General features: G+C 40.5%; 1 protein-coding gene across 4 annotated transcripts in view; it reads right to left on the bottom strand.

Annotated features, from left to right (window-relative positions):
- Nucleotides 1-22,889, bottom strand: part of Dcaf5 (DDB1 and CUL4 associated factor 5) — a 108,598-nt gene that overhangs the window by 20,517 nt on the left and 65,192 nt on the right. For all 4 annotated transcript variants that reach the window (XR_006149425.1, XM_042692471.1, XM_042692472.1 and 1 more), the window contains exon 7: nt 6,695-6,761. Coding sequence is in view for 3 of the 4 variants with exons in the window: in XM_042692471.1 (XP_042548405.1) it covers nt 6,695-6,761 (67 nt within the window). In the remaining variant the exon portion in view is untranslated. The remainder of the gene's footprint in view (nt 1-6,694; nt 6,762-22,889) is intronic.

The following is a 22,889-nucleotide window of genomic DNA, read 5'->3' as shown; positions in this document are numbered from 1 at the left end:
GCCACAGCTCTACTTCCAGTTTTCTGGTGGTTAATTGGCGATAAGAGTCTCCCGGACTTTCCTGCCCAGACTGGCTTTGAACCGTGATCCTCAGATCTCAGCCTTCTGAGTAGTTAGGATTACAGGCCTGAACTGCTGGTGCCTGGCTTAGTTTTATAACCCTTTTTCCTAGTTAACGTATTTGATTTGTATTAATTTTGACTATCTTGATGTTATTTCCTGAAAACTTTAAAGTGCTACACTGTAATGTAGGCAGGGGCCAACTTGCAGGAAATTCCAGATGTCTGCTTTTTCATTCATAGGAAATGATAAGCAAATTATCCTCCATGATATTGGAGGGTAAATAGATTTCTAGTGTGTGAAGTTTCACGTTTTCATATAAAGAAGGGCAAATAGTTCTTTAGACCGAAATCCCTTTTAGCTTTGGAAGGAAACATGCAATCAGTTGTTCTTTTCGGAGAAAGATTCCCGTAAGAATACTGGAGCTGGGAGAAAACAACTAATTTAAGGCTACAGAGAATTTCTTTTCTTTTTTTTTTTTGGTCCAGTCGTGGGACCTGAACTCTGGGCCTGGGCGCTGTCCCTCAGCTCTTCGGCTCAAGGCTAGCACTCTACCACTTGAGCCACAGTGCCACTTCCGGCTTTTTCCTTTTTGCTTATGTGGTGCGAGGAATCGAACCCAGGGCCTCATGCATGCAAGGCAAGCGCTCTACCACTGAGCCACCTTCCCAGCCCTGCAGAGAATTTCTTTAAACTATAGTAGCAGTAGTATAATAACAGTTCAAGCCTTATTACTAATATACACTACACAAACAGATAGATGAGGTCCACTTGCTCAGCTTTTATGTTCACAGCTGGCACTCTATACTTGAACCTCATCTCTACTTCCAGCTTTTTGCTAGTTAAGTGGAGATAAAAGTCTCTTAGAAGTGTCTGCCAGGCCTGGCTTTGAGCTGAGAATCTCAGATCTCAGCTTCCTGATAGTCAGGATTATATGTATGCACCACTGGTGCCTGGTGGATCTTCACCTTTAAATGGAGTATGTGTATGCATGTACAGGTGCATATACAACCCTTTCCTAATTCCTGATATACTGGAATTCTTTCAAGTTAAAGAAGTGTTCATAGGCTGGAGAGGTAGGTCAGTGGTAGAATGCTTGCTTAGAATGACTAAGACCCTGGATTAGATCTCCAGCATGGTTCTAGTATGATCTGTATAACTTCGCATGTTTTATATAAGGATACTCAGTAAGTAAACAAATTGAAGTAAATCCTTTCATTGGGTTCTATAGAAAAAAGCTTGAAGGCTAGAGCTGCTAGAATGAGGTTTGGTAAAGTAGCTGTTGAGACAATTTCATTGTTAATTCCACTGGAATTAAGAGTTTACTACAGTGAGGGACAAAAAACTGTTTCTCTTCATGGTATATCTAAAAGAGGTGCCTAAACAACCTCTTAGCATTTTCAAAAGCCTAAATGAACAGTTACAGGGTTGTCAAGTTTTAAACTATAAAGGGATACATAATCAAGGATACCAACAATAGAGAGAGCAATGGCTGCCTCTCAGGGACCATGTAACCTCTTAGGAGATGAGAGAAACCAGAAACCAGCCAGTGCTGTCAGTAAAACTCAAAGACCTCCACAGGCAGTAATGCTTAATGTACAAAAGAGTCAATTATACTGGCTTCTTTCATCATGTGTACTTCACATATGTTTGCAGCCAACTACTTATGACCAATTAAAAACAGTTGTTTTTCCAATTACATGGGAAGACAAAACAGATGCCTAAACTTAACTGAGAGTGAATGGATGCCTACAAAAAGGGAGAGACACAGCATATGCACATACATAGGCCCATGAATACACACTTACAGCTGTTTCCATCCTTCCATAGCCTACTCCCAGTGCAGGCGGTTGCAGTGACTTGGTAGTGAAAATTCATGTTTCTCACTTCCATTCAGGGAAAAATTTGTCAAATAAGGGAGTCCTTTAAACTACTGATGAGTCAAGAGCAGCATTACATATTAGAACAGTTCTATCAGCCATCTAAAAGGGCACCAAAAGGGACACTGTCTTGATTTCTAAAGAGTTTCTTTCCCCTTCTTAATTTTCTGAACTTCAAAAGATTAGGCAAAGTGGTTTAATTTAACATGTCCATTTAAATGTCAAGTGCTTCTTGATCAGTCAACCCCTCCATCATTCTTCCTTTAAGGAGATTTTTGTTTGTTTGTTTGTTTAGGTGCTGGTCCTGGGGCTTGAACACAAGCCTGGGCATTGTTCCTGAGATGTTTTGCTGAAGGTTGGCTCTCTACTACTTGAACCACAACTCCACTTCCAGCTTTTTTGTGATTAATTAAAGATCAGAGTCTCATAGACTTCCTGCCACCACTGGTTTTGAATCATCATTCTCACATCTCAGCCTCCTGGATAGCTAGGATTAGAGGTGAGCCTGGTGCCTGGCTTTTAAAAGGAATGTTAAAAGGGAAAAAAAATTATCTTTATTTCTTCTTTTTTCCCTTCTTTGTTGTTGCTAGAACTAGTAGAGGTTTGAACTCAGGGCCTCCTGTTTGCTAGACTGGGCAGGTACCACTGAGCCATGCCTCTAGTCTTTCATTGGTTATTTTTACTACAGGATCTTACTTCCTGTCAAGGTACACCACTGAGACAGCAGGATCTCCTACTTTTAGGCGGATTATCCAGTCATCTCACAGATGTGTGTTACCATATCCAGCTTCCCTTCTATGAAAGTTGTAATGACTCTTCTGCGTAGAATAACCTCAAACCTTGATCTTTCCATTCTTAACCTCTCAAGTAACTAGGATTACAAGGATGAGCTACTGACACCAACTACTGTCACTGGTCTTCGTAATAGAAATAACAATCATTCAATAACTCAGAATTCTCACTATAACCCTAAGAAGGTTGACATTATTTTCTTGTTGGTAATGTTAATATCATTAATTTACAGATGAAGAAATGGAGTTTAGTAAGATTAAGTATTTTTCACAAGTCCTTAATTGTAAGATGAATGCAGCAGGGATTTAAAACCAGTCTTATCAACTCAATTACATTATACTTCTTTCCATAAACAGTAAGGTCTTCGAGTAGAGGCATATCTCAGAGAAAGCCACTCTATGAAAATTGCTTTTTTTTAAAAAAAGGAATAATTAGTTTAGATAGAAGGGAAATATAAATATTTTCAAGGATTACTTACATCCCCAACATTTTGCCAAATCCATTACTTCCATATCTCAGTTACTAGGGAGAAAATGCTTTGGAGATCAGAGGTCTACACTGCATTAATGATGGCATATATTTGATAGCTTTCAGAAAGTTTCTAAGATTATTAAAATTCAGAATATAAAGCAAGTACAGGAGATATTTTACAGAAGAAAACAAGACTCAGAACTGCTGTTACATAACTCACCTATAAGTGCTCCTTTTTTTTTTTTTCAGGTAGGTTGTGGGGCTTGAACTCTGGGTTTGAGCACTGTCCCTGCGTTCTTCAGCTCAAGGCGAGTGCTCTACCTCTTGAGCCACGGCACCACTTCCGGCTTTCTAGTGGTATATTGGAGGTCAGAGTTTCATGGACTTTTCTGCCTGGGCTGGCTTTGAACTGTGATCCTCAGATCTTAGCCTCCTGAATAGCTAGGATTACAGACGTAAGCCACTGGCACTCGGCTAGAAGTACTCTTTCTAGTAGAAAAATTGGACTTTAATCCATGTAGGATTTCAAGACTAATGCTCCTTCATTATAATATACCACAGTGGTATACCACATTAAGTCTATTTTATCTTCAGAATTACCATGTAAAAACAGACCTCTTCTAAATTACTTCAGAGGCAGGAAACATTCTGATAGGCTTTTCTTTGCTATAGCAAAATTCTCAATTCTATTCCTCCCTCTCATTCTAAAGGGGATTTCTGAAATTACTTGACATCAACTAAAGAACAGGACGCGATCTTGCCAGGCAGTACATTTCACAGTGGGTACGGGTCTTACACCTAGAAATGCTCTCAGCCCACTCAGAAGCCTATGTGAATAATTTAATACATTAAGTCAGAACAGTTTATATGATAAACAAATCTTATTTCCTAAAATTTTGTGAAGCATTAAAAAAAAAGACTGATTGATAGTCTTTCCAAACAGGACAGTGGAAAAGAAAAAGATGTTGCTGTCTTTGGCTCACACTCAAGACTCTCTCAGTGTTTAGCACAACCTGTGAAACACATGCCAGGTATTCAATAGCTGCTAAATGTTTGTCATCCAGCATGAAATAGTGATTATGACATTAAAGTATGTAACAGTAAGCCAGCTTCTCCATATTTGCTTACTTTAGTATCTTATATTGGACAGAGATGAAGAGAAAGAAAGAGAGAGAAAGAGAGAGGAGAGAGAGAGAGAGAGACAGAGAGAGAGAGAGAGAGAGACAGAGAGACAGAGAGAGAGAGAGAGAGAGAGAGAGAGCAATGCACAAGTTTGCCTTCCTTGGTCCATAACATGTAAGTTGAAGAAGCAGCAGTAGCTGGGCCCCCATGTCTTAATCTTTTATCCTACCTATCTGGAAGGCTGAGATCGGGAGAATCACAATTTGAGGCCAACTCAGGCATACACATCATACTCCTTTCTCAATCAATAGCTGGGCATGGTGGTCTACATCTGTCAATCTTTTAACCCTAGGCCAGTTGGGACAGAAAAGTCTGTAAGAACTCTATCTCAGGGGAAGAAATTGGGAGTAGTGATTATGTGTTCATGATCCTAGTTATAGTAGGAAGTAAAAATAGAAGGATCATGGCCCAGGTGTGTGTACAGGTATGAACCAAAACCTTAAAAATAAATAGGAAGCAAAATCCCAAAAATAACCAGTGGGGACAGAGCAAGGGGAGGGTGACATTGTTCATAAAGAAATGTACTCTTTACCTGATCTATGTAAACTATAAACCCACTGTACGTCACATCTATATTAACAATTTTTAATAAAACAGTGCAAAAATGGGCTGGAGCTGTGACGCAGTGGTAGAGTACCTGTCTAGAAAGAGCAAGAACTCTAAGACCTAGAGTTCAAATCCCAGGACTGCCAAAAAAAAAAAAATCTGATAATTTTAGTTCAAAGTGAGAAGTCAAATATCACAAGTAGCCTTCATGTTTTATTGACTTGTTAAATCTTGCTAAATAGTTTTTAAAACTGTGAGCTAATTGTTAACATTTAAAAATAAAGACATTAATTAATATAAAAAAAGAGACATCAATAATTGGAGAGAGGGGCTGAAACATGTATGAAATTGAGTTTAACAACCACACAAGCTGAGGTCTAGGAAGTTTCCAGCTGAAGTTCACCTAAAGAGATTTTACAGTAGATATAAAACACAGCTAGGGGAGGGATGAAACAAAAAATTGTACACAGATCTATGAGACAATTCTATTTCTTGACTTGGCTCTTGGAACTTAATCGCCAGGTAACTAGCCTCCACATAAGAGAATAAAAACTCCTCTTTAATAAACTGATTTAAAGTCAATAGATTTAAAGTCAGTGTTCAGAAGTAAAAGTTCAAAAATATTATGTGTATGTTATTAGGAGAGATAAAGACTTTTCTTAAAAGTAAGCTTTTTTTTTTTTTTGGGTCCGGTCGTGGGTCCTGAACTCTGGGCCTGGGCACTGTCCCTCAGCTCTTCAGCTCAAGGCTAGCACTCTACCACTTGAGCTACAGCACCACTTCCGGCTTTTTTCTTTTTGCTTATGTGGTGCTGAGGAATCGAACTCAGGGCTTCATGCATGCAAGGCAAGCACTCTACCCACTGAGCCACTTTCCCAGCCCCAAAAGTAAGCTTTTTGCTAGGTGACAGTGGCTCACGCCTGTTGTAATCCTAGCTACTCAGGAGGCTGAGATCTAAGGATCGCAGTTCAAACCAACCCCGGGCAGAAAAGTCCTTGTGAGACTCTTCAATTAACCACCCAAAAGCCAGAAGTGGTGCTGTGGCTCAAAGTGGTAGAACACTAGCCTTGAGCAAAAGAACTCAGGGATAGTGCCCAGGCCCTGAATTCAAGCTCCACAACTGACAAAACAAACAAATTTATGGAAGGCCACAGGCTTTTTCTGCGAATATATCTAGAGCAAATGCAGAAATAGTTCTTTGATGTCTGCGTTACCAAACCCCAGGAAATGCACCTGTCCATCAACAGAAAAGCCTCTCTTAAGGGAGACCAACAGAAAGGAAAGGCTTAACAACTGTAAAATAACAACGAGCAGGAATATGAAGATGGGCAATACAGAAAATACATGTGAAAGCAAGTGTGTAATAGGAGAGAAAGGAAATAATGGAGATTTAAGAGGTGTAAAGAAAGGTTCTTAGGAGAAAAATCTAAGCATCTTTTATAACAGATCAGGCTATAGATGAGTGATACAGTTAAATTTAGTTTCTAAATTTTATTTTAAAATTCTATTAGTCACTTTTCTTATAAACTGCTTAAGTTAAAAAGAGAAATATTGGGGCTGGGAATGTGGCTTAGTGGTAGAGCGCCAGCCTTGAGCTGAAGGGCTCAGGGACAGCTCCCAGGCCCTGAGTTCAAGCCCTAGAACTGACAAAAAAGGAAAGAAAAGAGAAAAACATCTTCCTTTATAAGTCCTTTTGGGTCACTGCATGCCAAAGGCAAGTAGAATCAGCCATAACAGTTGATTCATCCTTAACATATACTCACCTGCTTCTGGATCTGCAGGAATTCTCCACATGTATAGGTTGAAGTCATCAGAGCCTGAAAGGATATACTGTTGGGACAAAAAATTAAATTATTTTGCAACTGGACATACAATTATCCAAATATAATAAATACAATGTACCTAACAAAATATGTGGACTTCTGATCCAACTATTTGTAAAGATAGACTTTTACAAAATAAGCAAGAAAAATAGGCATATATTTATAAGGCACCAAGTAGAAAATATCCTCATAAAAATACTTGTAGATGCCAGGTGCTGGTAGCTCACACCTGTAATTCTAGCTACTCAGAAGGCTGAGATCTGAGGATTGAAGTTTGAAGCCAGCCTGGGCAGAAAAGTCCCATGAGATTCTTACCTCCAGTTAACCATTCAAAAATCAGAAGTAGAGATATGGTTCGAAGTGGTAGAGTACCAGCCTTGAACAAAAGAGCTCCAGGACAGCACCCAGGCCCTAAGTTCAAGCTCCATGACTGACAAAAGAAAATAGCCAAATGTGAATTTGATCTAAGAGTCTATTACAGAATTTGGCAATACATATAATGAAATATTTATTATTCAGCTTCAAAATGAAGAAAATTCTTACACATGCTGTGAGATATATAAAGCTTGAAGATATTATTCTACATAAAGTATATACAAAAGTATATACTTGAATGAGATACTGGAGCAGTGAAGTTTAAAGTTTATACCAACAGTAAACAAATATGGCTTCAAAAGGCCCCAGCAAGCTGGGTGCTGGTGGCTCATGCCTACAATCCTAGCTACTCACAAGGCTCAGATCTGAGGATTGCAGTTCAAAGCCAGCCTGGGCGGGAAGGTCCATGAGACTCTCATTTCCAATAAATTACTCAGAAAAAGCTGGAAGTGGTGCTGTGGCTCAAGTGGTAGAGCTCTAGCTTTGAGCAAAAATAAGTTTGTGGGCAGTGCATAGACCCAGAGTTTAAGCCCCAGGATTGGCAAAAAAAAAAAAAAGGCCCTAGTAGCAGGTACAGTTTCAATTTGGGATGACAAATTTGTTCTGGAGATGGATAGCAGCAATAGTTAACAAAATAATATGAATGTATTTAATGCCACGTCAATAAACTGTATATACTCTTATACTCAGTGCCTGGGCACTGTCTCTAAGCTTTTCTTGCTCACGGCTAGCATTCTATCATTTGAGCTACAGCTCCACTTCCAGTTTTTTTTGATGGATGATTAGAAAGAAAAGTCTCATGAGCTTTCCTGCCTCAGCGGGCTTCAAACTGCCATCCTCAGATCTCAGCCTTCTGAGTTGCAAGGATTATAGGTGAAAGTCACTGGTGCCTGGTTGAACTGTATATTTTTGTTTAATTATTTGTTGTTGGAGACTGGACCTAGAGCCTTGCATATGTCAAAGACACTCTTTATTACTATACTACATTCCCAACTCCTGCATTGTACTCTTTTTTCTTTGAGACACTATCTTGCTATCCTCCTGTCTCAGTCACTCAAATGCTAAGAATACATACGTACCACAATGCCCAGCTTGAACCACATATTTTAACTGTTAAGTCTCATGTTACACAAATCTTACAACACAATTTGATAAAAAATTAATGCAGGAAAAAAAGCTAAGAGATTCGCAGAGGGGTTTTCAGGTTTGTGTTTTTTTTGTTGTTGTTGTTTTGGGTTTTTTGCCAGTCCTGGGGTTTGAACTCAGGGCCTGGGCACTGTCCCTGACCTTCTTTTTTTGCTCAAGGCTAGCACTCTACCATTTGAGCCACGGTCCTTTCAGCTCCCTCAGCCCCACTCCACCCTGCCCCATTTATGTGGTACTGAGGAATCCAATGCAGGGCTTCATACATACTAGACAAGCACTCCACTAATAAGTCACATTCCCAGCCCAGAGAAATTTTTGAAAGGCCAGGCATCCTGATGTTCTCTGGTGCCAGTGACATCCTTGAGCATGAAGTTATTGCCAAGGCAGCCAGAAGTTAGTGCCAGAGGCACAAGCAAACTTTTATCAGACAATTTCAACTTGCTTCATATGAAAAAAGCCACCACTGCCAGACCTATTCTAATTTAGATTCATAAAAAGCATTGTCTAATGTTACCAAGCCTCAAGTAATCAATTCTGAGAGCTCAATTATTTCCAAATAGTAACAAAACTGACTTTAAGCTGAAGTGAAACTTAGTTCTTGTGTTTTGGCCCCATTTTCTTACCCTTTTTTTTTTGTAATTCTAAGTACTCATGTTTGTAATTCTAAGTACTCTGGAAACTGAGATCTGGAGGATCATAATTCAAAGCCAGTCTTGGCAGAAAAGTCTGCTGACTCCATCTCCAAAATAAGTCAGACTGGAGACATGGCTCAAGTGGTAGACCACCAGCTGAACAAGTAAGCCAACAGAGAATGTGAAACCCTGAGTTTAAGCCATGACACTGGCAAAAAGAGGGAAAGGAAGGGAGAAGGGATGAGAAAGAAAAGGAAAAGTATGAGAAAAGGGCAAAAAATAGGCAAGTGATTTGAATAGATACTTCTCCAAAGAAGAAATATATCATAGCCATATACAAATGGCCAATAAGGGGGCTGGGAATTTGGCTCAATGGTATAGGGCTTGCCTCGTATGCATGAGGCCCTGGGTTCAATTCCTCAGCACCACATAAGCAGAAAAAAGCTGGAAGTGGCGCTGTAGCTCAAGTGGTAGGGTGCTAGCCTTGAGCTGGAGAGCTGAGGGACAGTGCCCAGACCCAGAGTTCAGCCCATGACCAACAAAAAAAAAAGGCCAATAAGTACACAAAAAGATGTTCAACATCCCTATCGTTAGAGAACTGTAAATCAAAATGAGACAGCACTTCAAAGACATTATAATGGGTATCAAAAAATGAAATAGTTCCTCAAAAAAATATTTTTATTGGGTGTCATTCCTGGGGCTTGTACTCAGGGCCTGGGTGCTTTCCAAGAGCCTTTTTGCTCAAGGCTGGCACTCTACCACTTGACCTACAGCTCTACTTCCAGCTTGGTGATTAATTGGAGATGACAATCTCACAGACTTTCCTGCTCAGGCTGGCTTCAAACTATGATCCTCAGATCAGGCCCCTGAGTAGCTAGGATTACCTGCATGAGCCACTGGCACCAGATCCAACAAACCTGGGTATATATTCAAAAAGAGTGCTGGGAAGGTGCACAGTGGTAAAGCGCTTGCCTTGCATGCATGAGGCCCTGGGTTCGATTCCTCAGCACCACATAAGCACAAAAGAAAAAAACCGGAAGTGGTGCCGTGGCTCAAGTGGAGAGTGCTAGCCTTGAGCTGAAGAGCTGAGGGACAGCGCCCAGGCCCAGAGTTCAGGCCCCATGACTGGACCCAAAACAAAACAAAACAAAACAAAAAGAGTGAATGTTGCGTAAGAGAAATCTGCAATCTGTGTTCCTAGCAGCACTATTCACAATAGCCAAGTGGTAGAAAAACCCAAATGCTGTCAACAAGAATAAACAAAATGTGATATGTACATACAAAAGTTATTATTTATCCTCAAATAAAAAGGAAATTCTGATATAGGCTTTAACACAGATGATACTAAAGTGAAATAAACCAGTCACAAAGGCAAACAGCGTATAATTTCACTCACATGGGATACTTAGAATAATCAAACCACAGAGACCAAGTAGAATGGTGGTTGCCAGAGATTGGAGATTTAGTATTTAATGGTTATAGAGTATATATTTAGGATGATAAAAAAGCTGTGGAAAAAAGCAGTGGTGGTTGGTTTAAGTATACAAAAAAATTTTTTTTAACTTCAAGAGAAACAGGAGGGGAATAAATTATTGCTCTGGCTTTTAGAGTCCATCCAGTAACTCCCTGAAGTTTATGATACTATCTGGTTGACACTATCAAGAACCCAGGGTTTTTTCTCACAGACTATTTGGCAAAACAACCCATTATAAAACATGCCAGGACTCTGCTGCTTACAAAGATGTAACAGTTCCCAAGGAACTCAAATAAAGTGCAAAATATAAAACATGTAGGTATTTAACAAGCATTCCATGAAGCAGAAGTCAGTAGGTGCCATTATGAGAAACATGCGGCCTGGTGATTCACAGAAGAGTCAAGATGAGATCTGAGTACTTAGCTAGCTTTAGAGAAAGATGTGGTTTAAAAGGCCAGACACTAAGCCAGGCGCCAGTGGTTCACACTTGTAATCCTAGCTACTCAGGAGGCTGAGATCTGAGGATCATGATTCAAAGTCAAAGCCAGCCCAGGCAGGAAAGTCCATGAGATTCTTATCTCCAATTAACCACCAGAAAACCAGAAAATCAGAAGTGGAGCTGTGACGCAAAGTGGTAGGCAGAGTGCTAGCCTTGAGTGAAAAAGCTCGGCAACAACACCCAGGCCCTGAGTTCAAGCTCTACAACCAACACACACCAAAAAGCTAGGGGCTGGGAAGGTGGCTCAGTGGTAGAGTGTTTGCCTTGCATGCATGAGGATTCAATTCCTCTGCACCACATAAGCAGAAAAAGCCAGAAGTGGCGCTGTGGCTCAAGTGGTAGAGCGTTAGCCTTGAACTGAAGAGCTGAGGCACAGCGCCTAGGCCCAGAGTTCAGGCCCCAAGACCAACAAAAAACAAAAACAAACAAACAAAAGGCTAAAGAATAGAAAGAACAAAGATCGTTCTCCTGTAATTTACTATTTCAAAAGGAGCAGAAATCATGGTGATAATCTGTTCAAATCCCTCAGGACTCATGTACTGACCAGATAGATCTCCAGCTATCTGCACCTCTTAACATAAGGGTTTTCTCTTAAGCTCAAGTATCCACAGACTGCTACAGTGTGTGCACTGAAGCAACACTCAACCAATGACAAGGATGGACTAATAGTAGCCCAGCTTCCTTCTTTCTCTAGATCAAACTCCAGTTGTAGGTAGGTGGCTCACTAAAATTTCCTACCTTTCCCTCTCTTAGTTCTCTACTTTTCTACTATTTACTGCACTTCCAAATAAACCAGTTGGACCTGAAACTTGAACCCAAACAAAGGATGAAGGAAGAGGATTCAGAATTTTAAAAAACTGCCCACTAAGTGTATGTATATATGATATACATCTCATCATATTGTTTGAGACTGTAAACTTCACATATGTAATTCTTGCTACCCTTCTTATTTCACCATCATTCCAAAACTAAACAAAAACTATGTTTAAAAAGAGCAAGGTAAGGCTTATCAGAAATTTCACTATCTCATGGTGAAGGATCAGTATTTTCCCATTTGTTCAAGACAAACCTCTGAAAAGGTGAGAGGGAAAGCCCAGCCAGAATGCTGACTCAGAAGACTGCCTTAGAAGGAAGAAAGCTCTCCCACACAACTAAAGTCATTGGATTTAATATGACAGCTCCTTAAATAATGTAGAAAATGCTTACAATGTATAGGGATATAGCAAGTTCTGATCTCCCTTCCTCTTAGAACTTCTCTTCCACCTACCAGAAGAGTATAACTTGGGATGACTTCCAACATACTGGAATCACAAAATGCCCTAAAGAATTCATTTATGGCATTTCATGGTTGTCTGCTGGACCACTGCCAGCATTAAAAAGTTGTCTGCCTGGGAGACTGCTGACTGTGACAGACTGAAATAAAAATGAGTTCATTCCTTTATTCATTAAACAAATATTTACTGAATGTCTACTATGTTTTGGGCAGTGTTCCAGGAAAAGGAATACAAAACTAACTAAAGATCTTTTTCCTGTCCTCACAAAGCTAACATTTTATTGAGCAACAGAAGAAATAATTATATACTCATATGATGTGAGTAAAGGGGAGAAGTTAACAGCAACAAACATATAAATGAAAAACTATAATGGTGGGAGTAGCTAGTTTCCCTTTTATATAGAGTGGTCACAGAAGGCCTTTCTGATAAAACAAGCATTTTGATCAGAGCCTTGAAGGAAATGACAGAGCAAGTTATGTGCATATCTAAGAGCATTAGAAAGTCTTTTTGTTGTTGTTGTTGGTCGTGGGTCCTGAACACTGAGCCTGGGCGCTGTCCCTCAGCTCTTCAGCTCAAGGCTAGTGCTCTACCACTTGAGCCACAGCACCACTTCTGACTTTTTCTGTTTATGTGGTGCTGAGGAATCTAACCCAGGGCCTCATGAATACGAGGCAAGCACTCTACCACTGAGCCAACTTTCTAGCATGAAAGTCTTTTATGCCAAAGTAAAGATGATTACATAGGCTAGGTAGGAACTATATTAACATTCTCAAAGCAGGTGGACAGATTCCTCTCCTAGTTATGTTGAAACAGTCACTGTCTCCTGGACTTAGGCTGATTCACCTTCAGCCTAACTGAAGCCTGCTAATAGTTACTGTTCAGAGGACCAAAAGGGAATTTGAAAGTCTTGGAGGGCCATCTCACATTTTTCTGTGGTATGTAAGAAAAAAACGAGTAAGAAAGCAAAAACAAAGCCAGGCACCAGTGGCTCACGCCTGTAATCCTAGCTACTCAGGAGCCTGAGATCTGAGGATCATGGTTCAAAGCCAGCCCTGGCAGGAAAGTCTGTGAAACTCTTTTTTTTGGGGGGGAGGGGGTGTCCAGTCGTGGGCCTGAACTGGGCCTGGCACTGTCCCTCAGCTCTTCAGCTCAAAGCTAGCGCTCTACCACTTGAGCCACAGCGCCACTTCCTGCTTTTTTTTTCTGCTTATGTGGTGCTGAGGAATGGAATCCAGGGCCTCATGCATGCAAGGCAAGAGCTCTACCACTGAGCCACCTTCCCAGCACCTCCGTGAAACTCTTATCTCCAATAAAAACCACTAGAAAACCAGAGGTAGTGCTATAGCTCAAGTGGTAGAGCACTCACCTTGAGCTGAAGAGCTGAGGGACAGTGCCCAGGCCCAGAGTTCAAGCCCCATGACCAAAAAAAAACAAAAATAAAAATAAAAAAGGGCTGGGAAGGTGGATCAGTGGTAGAGCGCTTACCTTGCATGCCAGAGGCCCTGTGTTCGATTCCTCAGCACCACATAAGCAAAAAGAAAGAAGCTGGAAGTAGCGCTGTGGCTCAAATGGTAGAGCGCTAGCCTTAAGCTGAAGAGCTGAGGGACAGCACCCAGGCCCAGAGTTCAGGCCCCACGACCGGACCAAAAAAAAAAAAAAAAAAGAAAGCAAAGATGAAAGAGTTTCCACATTAATCACTACCAAAAGAAAAAGTACAGGGGCTGGGAAGGTGGCTCAATGGTAGAGCGCTTGCCTTGCATGCATGAGGCCCTGGGTTTGATTCCTTAGGACCACATAAACAAAAAGAAAAAAAGCCAGAAGTGGCGCTGTGGCTCAAGTGTTAGAGTGCTAGCCTTGAGCTGAAGAGCTGAGGGACAGAGCCCAGGCCCAGAGCTCAGGCCCCACGACCGGACCCCCCTACCCCCAAAAAAAAAAGAAAAAGAAAAAGTACATAATTAAAACTTATAAAACACAATAATTAATCAAATTAACCATAGTATCAAGCTTCACAGCCAGGCATGGTAGCAAATGTCTATTAATTCCAGCAACTTGGGAAGCTGAGGCAGTAAAATTAAGAGTTTAGGCTCATTAGTGTATTGTGGGCTACACAGCAAGATCTTCTAAAATAAATAAATTTTTGTAAACACCTATAGATTACTCAGTTTTAGCAAAAACAAATATTGCCGGGCATGTTATCACACGCTTATAATCCTAGCATTCAGAAGGCTAAGGTGGGAGGGCAGCAAGTTTGAAACCAACCTTAGCTATTTAGCAAGTTCTAGAGCAACCTGAGCTACACAAAGAGACCCTGTATCTCACAAAACCAAAACACTCTTCTCAAAATTAAAAACTGACATGAATATGAAGAATTCGTTTACATTTTCTAAGTTCTTAGTTTATTTCCTTCCAAAGAGCATGGAGTAAAAACCATAAATTAAAAACTTATTTCATAAAAATCTTTACCTTGAGCCGGGTGCTGGTGGTTCACACCTATAATCCTGGCTATTCAGGAGGCTGAGATCTGAGGATCATTGTTCAAAGCCAGCCCAGACACTCTGACTGCCAATAAGCCACCAGAAAACCAGAAGTGGCCCTGTAGCTCAAGTGGTAGAGTGCTATCCTTGAGCTGAAGAGCTCAGGGACAACGCCCAGGCCCTGAGTTCAAGCCCCACAACAGACAAAAAAAAAAAATCCTTACCTTGTATCCTAACTGGGTAGAACAAGGAGGACTTCAAAGAAGGAGAAAGAGCTGGGGTACCAGTGGCTCATATCTGAAATCCTTAGCTACTCAGGAGGCTGAAATCTAAGGATCCTTATTCAAAGCCAGCCAGGGTCGGAAAGTCCATGGGACTCTTATCTCCATTAAGCACCCAAAAAGCCAGAAGTGGAGCTGTGAGTACTAGCCTTAAGCAAAATAGCTCAGGGACAGCTCCCAGGCCTCAAGTACAAGCCCTAAAACCAGCACAGTAAAAAAAAAAAAGAGAGAGAGAGAGAAGAAGGAGAAGGAGGAGGAGGAGGAGGAGAAGAAGGACTTTCAAATACTCTAGTTAGACAATTGAGCACATTTTCCCAATACTCTGAATTGAGGCAGAGGTAGAAGACTAATAAAGTACTTTGGATAAAGGAGACTTATTTAATTTTAATGAGACTTTGTGTGCAAGATGAATGACTCCAATATAAAAAGGAACATGGGGTGTGAAGATCCATATTGTCCACAATCCTTTGTAGCTAGCTAAACTCTGACCCACATCACTGTTCATTAATTTTGTTTTCTAAGAGGACAACCGGTTTACTGATCTGCATATAGTCTATAGATTTTAAGTAGAGTTAACATGAGGCTACAGTATGCTGGTCTTTAATTCATGATCTATATTGAAATACTAATTTGATTCTTCAAGAAAAAACACACTATAACCATCACAAGAAACCACACTCATTAAAAATATATATATATATATATAATATATTGTCAGTCCATTAAACTTTGTAGAAAACAGCCACTCAAGTAATACCTGTACTCACTGATACTATTAAAATGCCCAACATTCCCTCCAAGAACTCCAGCCCCTTCTGTGTCTCTTAAATAATACACTCTCTAGAAAGATCTGTTTGCAAGGTGTTTTGCTAGATAAATACCCAATGGAACCCACCAAAAAACTTTTTAGCAGTCTGAAATTCAAAACAGAATCTATATATGGCCTACCATATAAAAAAGTGCTTATTAAATAGAAGCTTCCTAGCTGGGTGCTGGTGGCTCATACCTAGCTACTCAGGAGGCTGAAATCTAAGGGTCTCAGTTTGAAGTCAGCTCCAGCAGGAAATCCACAACTCTTATCTCCTAATCATCAGAAAACCAAAGGTGGTGCTGTGTCTCAAAGTGGTAGAGCACTAACCTTGAACAACAGAGCTCAGGGACAGGGCCCAGGCCCTGCATTCAAGCCCCACACCAAAAATAAATAAATATTCACTGATTTATTTTTGTCAGTTGTGGGGCTTGAACTCTAGTCCTGGGCCCTGTTCCTGAGCTCTTCAGTTCAAGGAGAGCGATCTAACACTTGAGCCACAACACCACTTTTGGCTTTATGATGGTTAATTAGAGATAAGAGTCTCATGGACTTTCTTGCCTGGGCTGATTCTTTGAACTGTGATCCTCAGATTTCAGCTTCCTGAGTAGCTAGGATTATAGGCATAAGCCACTAGGACTCGGCCTCCAATAATAGAGAGAGAGAGAGAGAAAGAGAGAGAGAGAGAGAGAAACAGACAGACAGAGACTGATAGAACCTTCCTGGAGAAAAAAGCAAACTGTACCATAGCAAGCAATGTAAGCTATTGCCCCTAATATATATATTGCCATTTCTGGGGCTTGAACTCAGGGCCTGGGCACTGTCCCTGAGCTTCTTTTGCTCAAGGCTAGTGCTTTACCACTTGAGCCACAGCGCTATTTCCAGCTTTTTCTATTTATGTGGTACTGAGGAATCGAACTAAGGGCTTCATGCATATAGGCAAGCACTCGGCCACTAAGCCACATTCCCAGCCCCCTCTAAGACCTTTATTTAAACCAAAGGAAAGATACATTTATGAAATTCCTAGCATTTAAAAGCTTTGTATGTTTCAGAAACATGGATGTGAACAAAAAATGTCCCCCATCTGAATAAAGAGAAGTAATTTAGAAGCCATCCTTCCAACACACTCCAAGAATTCAGAATTTATAGCCGGGCGCTGGTGGCTCACGCCTGTAATCCTAGCTACTCATGAGGCTGAGATCTGAGGATCTCGGTTCAAAGCCAGCCCGGGCAGGAAAGTCCGTGAGACTATCTCCAATAAACCATCAGAAAACCGGAAGTGGCGCTGTAGCTCAAGTGGTAGAGCGCTCGGCTTGAGCTGAAGAGCTGAAGGACAGCGCCCAGGCCCAGAGTTCAAGCCCCACGACCGACAAAAAAAAAAAAAAAAAAGAATTCAGAATTTATATCAACAGGCCCTATGCCTGTTGATAACTATCATTGCTCTCTTGATAAATTTATAGATAGATGATGGACCTACTGTTGTAAACTCAAATGTATATATACACACACACACACACACACACACACACACACACACACACACACACACACACACTATATATATATACACACAAAAAATGTATGTTTGTATATGTGCATAAATGTATGTTGTGGTGTTCATGTTTACACAGAATTTGCTTTTCCCAAACATCTAAGAGAGAAGGAAATATATCAGTTACACAAACTCCTTCCACAGCAATTGATTAATTACTCTGTAGTAAAAAGCATGCCTGTCTAATTAAATGTATTGACTAACACAGAAAAACCAGATGGCTCTATAGTTTGATCAGTAATAGAAGAGAATGCTATTTAACCTTTAAGTAAAACAAAACTCATTTTCCCTATGACTTTTTGTCAGAGGAAAAAAATATAATGGAACAATTCTGTGATGTAGTCTTAGAAGTTCATTTATAGACAGGTTTGCTAATTGGGATGAAATATACCACTGACCCTATCATTTATGCCCAAATTTTATGTGCTGCCAAAAATATTATCCAAAGCAATCAGAACAAATTTTCTTTGGAAATGGGTAAAGCCATACATTTATTTTACTTGTGGTAAGAAAGACGGTTCTAAATGAAAGCATGCAAATATACATACCCATAAGATTAATACTATTTTTGCATGTTAAGTTACATTATTCTTGCTTCTTTGGATCATTTGTCATTTCAGCTCCATTAGGCTCCTGGAATCCTTTGGTTCATTAAAACAAACAACCTTTATTGGTGCTGAGTAGGCTAAGTTCTATTAATAAAGAAATATTCCATAATGGTAGCCAGTAATAGTCAAATAATCAGTAGGAAAGAAACAAAAAAATGGCTCTAAATCATAAACAGCTGCTATAATAAAGTAGTTGGCATTACTTAAAGATGAATCTTTAACAGATTGCATTTTGGGAACCCGGGCTTAGTTTGCTGGACCACCAACCAAATGGCCCTCAGTACCCAGTCTGCTCTCTGTAGTCTTGACTTTGGCATGTGGGGACTGAGAAGTGAGGGGGCATCACTCACTTCAGTCCGTCTGTGATTATTTACACTCTTCATTTCAAGCAAAATTCTCAAAGCATTCTGAGGAAGGAATAGTGTTTCCCTTTATCTCCAAAGCCTGCATACTAAAGCAAGAGACAGAGCTACTGAAAGTCATATCTAACTAAGGAGGCTGGGCAGATAGAACAACTCGTCCTACTTCATGAATGTCTACTTCCTACTCCTTTCCAGGGGAGAACTTATGTCATGTACGCTATCACATTAGTTCCATTTATTCCTAACCTAAAAAGAAATCCAGGTCTCCTAGTATTCCTTTTCAGCCAATTATAAATCAGAAAAGAGCTGCCTATACTTTTTATGCCTTTTAAGTTACAAAAGTTTATCAGCAAATTGACTAAAGAATAATCTTGTCCAAAAGGAAAAATCTTACTCTAGGGTTGATAATACCTGAGAACCCAAGTTTCAGGAGTCTCATAAATCCCTTATGATTTACATTTTTCTTTTTTCGTCAGTCATGAGGCTTGAACTCGGCCCGGGCGCTGTCCCTGTGCTCTTCAGCTCAAGGCTAGTGCTCTACCACTTGAACCACAGCACCACTTCTGGTTTTCTAGTGATTAATTGGAGAGAAGAGTCTCACAGACTTTCCTGCCTGGGCTGGCTTTGAACCATGATCCTCAGATTTCAGCCTCCTGAATAGCTAGGATTACAGGCATGAGTCACAGATGCCTGCAATAATATATTTTTCTGAGATGACCATTTATAGCTTTTAGACTTTCAAAGAGATCCAGGGTTCAAAAGGATTTTGAAATGGCTGATTTAATAAACAAGTTATTTTCTTTCTTTCTCTCTCTTTTTTTTTAAAGTAAGATCTTATTCTATAACCCAGACTGACATCAAATTTTATGATACAGCTGCCTTAACCTTTCAAATGCTGTGATTACAGATGTGTATTACTATGCATAGCAACGTTATTTTCAATCTACCCTTTCTTTGTTTAAAAAAAAGTCTTGGGCTGGGAAAGTGGCTCAGTGTGGTAGAGTGTTTGCCTTGAATGCATGAGGCCCTAGGTTCAATTCCTCAGCACCACATAAGCAGAAAAAGCTGGAAGTGGCACTGTGGCTCAAGTGGTAGAGTGCCAGCCTTGAGCTGAAGAGCTGAGGGACAGCGCCCAGGGCCAGAGTTCAGGCCCCACAACCAAAAAACTACCACAACAAAAAAGTCTCCTAAAATACTCACATAAACAATATGCTATCTTACTAGAAATTCTTCTGCTACAACATTCTGTATTTAGCTAGCTCTTCCTCATCAGCTTGTAGAAGACCATATTACTACTTGATCTCAACATCACAAGCAACAGTATGCCTATGAGGAATAGGGCACAATCATAAGCAAGAAACTGAGTTTAATCCTGGTTTATTCCTACCACTGATCACAGCAGCCATTTCAAATTACTCTAGGCTCCAGTTTCACAGCAAGAGCAAAACCTGCCCAGTTCAATTACACCCAAAGGTCTAAGCTGATTTAAATATAACAGTGGGAAAATAAGTAAAGAGAGGTAAACAAAAAAAAGCTAGCCACAAAACAAATTAAAGGATGAATCCCAAAAGATGTTTTTTTTTTAACTAGTGAAAGTATATTTTTATTTCAGATAACATATGGCATTCCAAACCCCTTCCCTCCAAGTAGTGTCATCAGGGCTGAATGGAGGTATAAAAACAGCAGAGCTATAAAGTTCACGGGGCACTTCTCTGGCCTAGAGAGACTTACTGATGCATTCCTACCCCTTTGCTCTACCCATACTCCATCAACACAGAAAAGCTAAGTGGTGATGTAATGTCTGAGACCAGGCCACATATTTAGGACCATTTTGTTGGATTCACAGGGTAAAAGCTAGCTTTTTGGGGTTGAGGTAGAATGATTTCATTATCATGATTTTAGGGGTCCTGCCTGCCATTTGTCAATATCAAAATGAAGGCCTGTATAAGAGATTCCAATACTCAGACACTCTAATGCACAATCCTTCAAAAAAGAAAAAAAACTATTTTCCCATTCCTCTTTCAGCAAAATCTAGGGATTAGCAGACCTAGCATTAGAGAAGATTTTAAACTAATCAGCCTGTTCATTTCCAGGCACACACACCTCTAGTGTGAGAGATGACTTCCCAGAAGCCTGAACTGCTCAGCTGGACTCATAATCTAGGACAAGAGCCATTTAAGGAACTGTGAAATAAAGAGAACAAAAGCCAAGTGCAGTCTTACAAGTATGCACCAGAAAAGCTAGCGAGTGGAACACACATTCTTTCTAAACTCTGTTAAGAGATTTACTCATTAAAGATATAGATAGCCACTGAGAGTGAAGATTAGAATACAACGTGTACCCAATTCAGGCTTCAAGGGGAAAAAAAAAAAAAACGAAACAACTAAACAAAATCTAAGCATTTTATGAAAGAAAAGAAAACCCTTGGGTTTAAGCAGTCTCCAAGAGAGGAATGGCTTTTTGTTTTTGTTTTTGGTCAGTTATGGGGCTTGAACTCAGGGCCTGGGTATTGTCTCTGAGCTTTTCCCCTCAAGGCTAGTTATTCTACCACTTGGAGCCCCAGCTCTACTTCCAGTTTTCTGGTGGCTTCCTGAATAGCTAGGGTTATAAGCATGAGCCACCAGTGCCCAGCTTAGGAATGTTATTTTAATGCCACACTATATTACAAGACCAGAAGTTCAAGGAGTTAGACATAGTGGCATGCCTATAGTCCCTACTACGCAAAAGGTGGAGAAATCCGGAGCCAACCTGGACAACATAGTAAGACCCTGTGTTAAAAAGAAGGAAAAAGAAAGAAAAAAGTCTTTAGTTCAAGCTGTTTTTTGTCATTAGCCACCATGATATCACACTAGTACACTTGCTGTCTTTTTTTTTTAAGTTGGGAGGAATGGCCTGATGCTGGTGGTTCATACATGCAATCTTAGCTACTCAGGAAGCTGAGATCCAGCCCAAGCAGGAAAGTTTATGAGACTCTTATCTCCAGCTAACTACTAAAAAGCCAAAAATGGTGCTGTGACTCAAAGTGTTAGAGCACTATCCTTGAGCACAAAAACTCAGGGCCAGCACCCAGGTCCCAAGTTCAAGCCCCAGGATTGTCACACACACACAAAAAAATGTTGGAAGGAATGTTTAAAAAAAAATGTTCAGGGGCTGGGAAGGTGGCTCAGTGGTAGAACACTTGACTTGCATGCTCGAGGCCCTGGGTTCGATTCCTCAGCACCACATAAGAAAAAAGCCGGAAGTGGTGCTGTGGCTCAAGTGGTAGAGCGCTAGCCTTGAGCTGAAGAGCTGAGGGACAGCACCCAGGCCCAGAGTTCAGGCCCCATGACCGGACCCAAAAAAAAAAAAAATGTTCAGTTAAAAACTAGGAAAGGAGCTAGGCGCTGGTATAATCCTAGCTTCTCAGGAGGCTATGATCTGAGGATTGCAGCTCAAGCCCAGACCAGGCAGGAAAGTCTGTGAGACTCTTATCTCCAAGAAATTACTAAAAAAAAAAAAAGCCAGAAGTGGTGCTGTGGCTCAAGTGGTAGAGTGCTAGCCTTGAACACAGAGAGGCTCAAGGATAGAGCCCAGGCCCTGTGTTCAAGCCCCAGAAGGGAAAAAAGAAAAAAAATGAGGATGGAACTTGTTTCTACTCATCCATAAATCAGTGACACACCACAGAACTAAACATGAGGGAAAAAAACAACCTGCTGAATAAAGCACAAAGTTTCAAGCTGGAAGCTCTACTGCAGAATACAGAGCACATAGATGTTTTGGTAATACAGAAGCTACTAAAACAACAGGCAAAAGATGAGTAGAAAAATCCCTGATGGAATTTGGACTTTCCAGTTTACACTACTTTCTAACTGTGTACTCACAGGCCAGTCTATTCATTTTTACAAACAGTCTTGCTTCCAATGGCATCAAGTTACAACCATTTGAAGAGTGAAAATGAGAGTATACAATAAGAGCTAAAAAATCTGAGTTCTAGCCAGGCACTGGTGGCTCATACCTATAATCCTAGCTACTCCAGGAGGCTGAGATCTGAGGATCACAGTTCAAAGCCAGCTGGGACAGCTAAGTCTATGAGACCCTTATCTCCAATTAATCACAGAAAAAACTGGAAATGGTACTGTGGCTTAAGTGGTAGAATGTGAGTCTTGAGCACAGAGAGGCTCAAGGACAGAGTCCAGGCCCAGAGTTCAAGCCCCAGGGCTGGCAAAAATTAAAAAGATAAAAAATAAAATAAAATCTGAGTTCTAGTCCTAGCTGGGCTATAAACTTGTATGTGTGGTACCTTGTGCACCTAACCTCATCATTTGTAAAAGTTTGTACAAAATAACCTATAACAGCTCTATGACTAGAATTCATCTACAGTGATAGTAGTGAACATAGGGACATATTTCACACTTTATTCCCTGATTCTAATTTCTTAAAATGTTCGTGTAATTTTGAAACTAACAAATTATCTAGGAACCCAGCATAGTCAAAAAAGAAGTATAGGATCTCCGGCATAATATCTGGATCCATCTGTGTGGCCTGACTAATCACTTTGTAATTAAAAGTCAGAAGACTATCTTAGATGGATGGGACCACTTCTTCTTCTTTTTTTTTTTTTGGTCCAGTTGTGGGGCCTGAACTCTGGGCCTGGGCGCTGTCCCTCAGCTC

The sequence above is a fragment of the Dipodomys spectabilis genome, unplaced genomic scaffold, assembly GCF_019054845.1.
Source record: "Dipodomys spectabilis isolate Male_0828 unplaced genomic scaffold, ASM1905484v1 ptg000157l, whole genome shotgun sequence".
Classification (NCBI taxonomy): domain Eukaryota; kingdom Metazoa; phylum Chordata; class Mammalia; order Rodentia; family Heteromyidae; genus Dipodomys; species Dipodomys spectabilis.
The sequence above is the reverse complement of the archived record's forward strand: the minus strand, read 5'-3'. Positions and strand labels throughout refer to the sequence as shown.